Source organism: Durio zibethinus, chromosome 22 (assembly GCF_047325235.1).
Source record: "Durio zibethinus cultivar Kanyao isolate XHJ-2024 chromosome 22, ASM4732523v1, whole genome shotgun sequence".
Taxonomy (NCBI): Eukaryota; Viridiplantae; Streptophyta; class Magnoliopsida; order Malvales; family Malvaceae; genus Durio; species Durio zibethinus.
Genome location: NC_143183.1, coordinates 3,411,370 through 3,416,319, shown reverse-complemented (window position 1 = coordinate 3,416,319; position 4,950 = coordinate 3,411,370). Strand labels below are relative to the sequence as shown.

At 31.0% G+C, this 4,950-nt stretch overlaps 1 protein-coding gene across 1 annotated transcript; it reads left to right on the top strand.

Annotated features, from left to right (window-relative positions):
• Positions 1-441: 441 nt before the first annotated feature.
• LOC111307032 (protein ACCELERATED CELL DEATH 6-like) lies at positions 442-4,404 on the top strand. Its single transcript, XM_022905098.2, has 3 exons — positions 442-1,231; positions 2,651-3,177; positions 3,770-4,404. Exons 1-3 carry the CDS (start codon positions 535-537, stop codon positions 4,340-4,342), a joined length of 1,797 nt encoding a protein of 598 aa, XP_022760833.2. The 5' UTR covers positions 442-534; the 3' UTR covers positions 4,343-4,404.
• Positions 4,405-4,950: the final 546 nt, after the last annotated feature.

The window sequence follows — 4,950 nt, the reverse complement described above, 5'->3', positions numbered from 1 at the left end:
TGAAAATAAAATATTACTAACATATTAGAAGGTTTAAATATTTAAAAATGACTTTTGAAAATAAATAAAAAAATTACATAAAAGTGATTTTTACAATGTTTGTTTTTTGAGGTCAATGCTTACTTTGTACCATGTCTCTCATCAACCTTCAAATTTGAAGCATAATGAATTATTTGTTGAGGCACAAAAATGCAAAGGTTTAACCTAATTAGTAATAAAGGTATAATTCAATATGGAATAAAGATTAAAATAAGGTATATTTAATCGGAAAAGGAACATAAGTGTAAAAAAAAAAAAAAAATTATATTGCAATATAATGAAGTTATTCTATATTTGAAGTAATAGGCAAGGCACAATGATTGGAAATTTGGAATATTGAGAGGCAACGAAAGATATAAAAAGGCAAGACGGTTTATGATAATTTTGCCTGCCTTGGCTTAATTAGATCGAATAAGAGAGCCAACCTTTTTTTTTTATTATTTTCATATTTAAGTCTAATATTCAACCAACAAACCACATCAACTATAGGCAAATATGACGTCTTCATCCTTCCCCACCTGCATCTACATGAACCATGATATGTTCCAAGCTGCAGAAGATGGAAACTGGGAAGTACTCGGTGGTCTTGAATCTCTTGACCGCCTGGTGGACGGAAGGCAGAACACAGCCCTTCATATTTACTCCAGAACCGGGGGAGGCCGGGTAGTTACTTTATGCCACCAGAAATATAGAGTGAAAAAAATGCCATCCCTTAACTTTCTCAGGCAACTCGTCGACAAGTGCCCATCACTGCTATTACAACCCAATCTCAACGGGGAAATCCCATTGCACATTGCAGCCACAAATGGGCATTCTGCTATTGTGAAATTCCTTATTGAACGCACCAAACTTCCTCAAGATGAAGATCTGGAGAAGAATTTAGAAGCAACCAGGGTAAGGCAGATGCTGACTATGAGGGATGATCAGGGAAATACTGCTTTGCATAAGGCGGCTCGATATGGTCAAGTTGAGGTGCTGCGAGAATTGATGAAGGCATTAAACTCTCATCATCATTACTTTTCAATATTCTCCGCTAATAAAAGCGGTGAGACTCCACTCTACATAGCCGCCATTGAAAAATATCCTCTTTTTGTGGCTGAGTTATTGCATACTTGCAATTCAACGTCAATGCCTTACGGCGGCCCCCATGGTAGAACAGCTTTGCATGCAGCAGTCATGGCCGGATATAAAAGTAAGCTAGCTCATTACTTATTTGCTCATATTTCTTTTTTCTACTTCTATTAATTTGTTTTCATGCTCATTTGATTTTAAAATGAAAATAAATAAGGACAATGATATTCGAATACTAATTCTATCAGAATTAATTTTAAAAAATAATTTAATCTCATCTTTTGAATTTGTTGAATTCAATAATTAGAAAAAAAATTGATATTAGTTGATCCATTCTCATTATTAATAATATAAAGCATACACACATTGAAAAACTTGTAAACTGAAACCAGGTATTTTTGTTTACTAAATTTTTAAATTAAAATTTTTTTATCATAACTTCAAATTTTAATAATAAAATTAGTATTTTAGATACAAAAAGAAATTTAATTATTTAAATTATTATCATTAAAATAATTATTTTTGGTAATGATTTTCAGATAGCTTTTATTGATTAGTTTATCAAATAATGGTAAAGTTAATTAGAGTTTATGAATAATTAAACTTCATATTATATATATATATGTATGTGCGTGTGCACATGCATGTGTGTGAGATGTTTTTTTTTTTTTTTTCAAATCATTTTGGATTGACTTAAACATTAATAGTGTATATACTCATATTTTTTATTAATAAATTTTTTGTATAATGATTATTTAAATATCTCTTAAATGGTTAATTATCAAACGGAGCAAAATTCACACTCCACCTTTGATCTTATACAAGTAAAAGTAATATTATACATTTTGCTAAAGTAGTATCATACATTTTGCTTTGAATTTGAGTTTTCATTTATAAAAAGATTTTTTTTTATCTAAACACCTTTTTCTTATTTTTGAAAGTAAAAAAATAGTTATTTGTTATCTGTTCAAACCTATGCACATGTGGACATTTGGAAGCTCTTAAAATAAGGATTAGCATTGTATACAATCACGTTTATAGAATTATCGCATTATATTAACATATTGATCTTTTAATTATATCTTAAATGACATTTGGCTACTCTTTAAACATGTTTATAAAATTTATAACTGGAGTCTTAATTCTAGTAAATCAAATCAGGGCTCTAATTCTAAAATTCTTAAGTACTAAAAAAATTAAAACCTATCTATTTTTGTGTATAAGATAAATATTTATTATATTAATTTACTTAATTATATTTTAATAGATATGTGAAAAATGATAACACATTGAACTTGTTTTGTGAAATTTAAAAAATAATTTTTTATTAATATAATATAATAATATATAAACCAAAATCACCAATTATTTTTTTAAGTAATTAAATTCCTTCTTGATCACTTAAGTTTCTTTTAGAAAAAAAAAAACACAATTATTTTGCTTACTCATGAACTTATGAAAAATAATGTTTTGGATACTCAGATTTATAAGTGTTTATTCTTTTGATCACTGAGTGTTAAAATGAATTGTGTTTTGTTAGGGACAACGGAAATACTGTTAAAGGAAAAAATGCATTTAGCCAAAGAAACCGACGATAAAAGGCGGACTCCACTTCACTATGCTGCGCATTTGGGTCGCCGTCCAATTGCGAAACTGTTGTTAGAGACCGATGCATCTGCTGCTTATATGACTGATGAAGAGACAGGCACGACGGCACTTCACATGGCAGCTTGGCGAGGACATTTAGGCGTAATGGAAGACATTATCACCTATTGTCCAGGTTGTCGCGATATTGTTGACAAAAATGGCAGGAATTATCTTCACTTCGCCATCGTTGCTTTAGAAGCCACACAATTTATGATCTTAATAAAGGGTTATATTAACAGTGAGGAGATTTCTCTTCGAAATCTTTTGCACCAAAAGGATGTCAATGGGAGCACGCCTCTCGATGTCATTAATTTTGGACCTACTCATCTGCGCGTTAAAAGTACTATTTATGCAGCTAGTTATCTTAAAGCTCATGGATTTGGACGACTGGTTTATGGAATTTTAGATCCAAAAATGGAGGTAGGCAGCTGGCTCCATCCTGCTTAAATTAATTTTTTCATGTGGCCTTTTTTTATATATTGTTGGTGAAGTTTTTAAATTTTCATCAGTGATATTGGAATGTTGTCACATACATATCCTATTACGTACTTTTTATATAAATTTCTTAATCTTTTTTAAAAATGTGGCATCCTCTAACTTTGCAGGTGAAGATTTTAAATTACATTGGTGATGGATGAGATAATTTTTTTTTATTGTATATACATACATAATATAATAAAATTTTGTGTCAGTTTCTTAATTAAAATAAAAAATTTATAATATAATGTATCAAATAATAATTTTTTGTTTGTATAAGAAATTTTACTATGCTTCACCCCAGGATTTTACTTTGAAAATTAAACCTTAAGCTCTAATTATTGAGATGTCTTCTTAATTAGAGACAAATATCTTAGTAGCAAATAGTGGAAGGTAAATATTTGATCAAAAGATTGGATAGAAATAAAGATAAAGTTTGGTTTATGAAGTTTAAAAATCCCATCTCTAATGTATAGATGACAAACGCTAATCATTAAGCCTGAAATTGACGATTAATGATAAATATGTTATGCAGAAACTGGTTCAGGAAATGTTGAAAGAGATAGGGGATAAAGCAGAAGTGGCAGGGGTACCCGTTCACAACTCCTTCCGCGAGTGTTTTGTGGGGAAGGATGATGAGGCCACAGGGGAGAAAATCGAGATTCTGAATAAAGCAGCCGATACCCATTTGTTGGTTGCAACGCTAGTAGCAACCGTAACATTTACTGCAGCATTCACGGTGCCTGGTGGATACAAGAGCGAGCAAGGCACTGCAACCTTAAGTCGTGACTCAGCTTTTAAAGCCTTCATTATTACAGATACCCTCGCATTTGTTTTCTCCCTTTTAGCCATCGCCCTGCATTTTACTGTAGCGTCAGAATCTAGGAAGCTAGTTCAATTGCTTCTTAAGCATATTCAAATGGCCGATTACTTAACTTGTCTCGCAATGGCTGCCATGGTGATTGCTTTTAGCACAGGCACTTACGCTGTGTTAGAATCTTCCTCGGGGCTTGCTATTGCTGCTTGTTCCCTTGGGATCAGCTTCTTTGCCGGCCTGATCATTGTAACTTTTAATTCTCGCCCGGTTATTCGCCCGTTAGACTACTAGTCCTAAACCACAAACCTTGTGGAAAATAAAAAATAAAATAAAAAAGACTTTTCTTTTTTATATATGAAATGCAATTTATTTAAACAAAATAATAAACAAATAAAATGCAAATGTTTATTTCTATATATATGAACCTTACGAAATAAAGGCTATTTCAATATTCAAGGATTCAATATATATATATATATATATATATTATTTAAAGTTAATAAAAATTAATATTCAAGAATGATGAGACTCGAGCAGCCAAGATGTGCCGAGGGAAACAAGAGAGAATAATAAGGAGAAAGAAAAAAAGAAGAGCTTTTGTTCTTTTATTGTAATCTACTTTTCTGGAGTTGGTTTTAGGGTTTTGGCTATATATCTATCTATCTAATATTATTATTAAAAAAACACATGCAAGTCTCACGGATTTTACGTTTTTTGTAGTGAGGAAAGGCGGATTTGATATGTCCAAGAGTCGAAAGGATATAGATCCAAATCAATTCGGCTGAGCTTGGGTCAAGAAATTAAATGTTTGAGTCCGACTTGATTTTAAATATTTAAAAATTAATAAAATATTTTATTTAATATTTTTAAAAATTCAAATCTATTGAATCGAGTGGGGC

What these genes read in the sequence shown, in the direction of transcription:
- LOC111307032 (XM_022905098.2), top strand. Translation starts at nt 535, where the DNA reads ATGACGTCTTCATCCTTCCCCACCTGCATCTACATGAACCATGATATG. An exon ending in AGTCATGGCCGGATATAAAA is followed by an intron (nt 1,232 to 2,650) that starts GTAAGCTAGCTC and finishes GTGTTTTGTTAG; the next exon opens with GGACAACGGAAATACTGTTA. An exon ending in TTTTAGATCCAAAAATGGAG is followed by an intron (nt 3,178 to 3,769) that starts GTAGGCAGCTGG and finishes TATGTTATGCAG; the next exon opens with AAACTGGTTCAGGAAATGTT.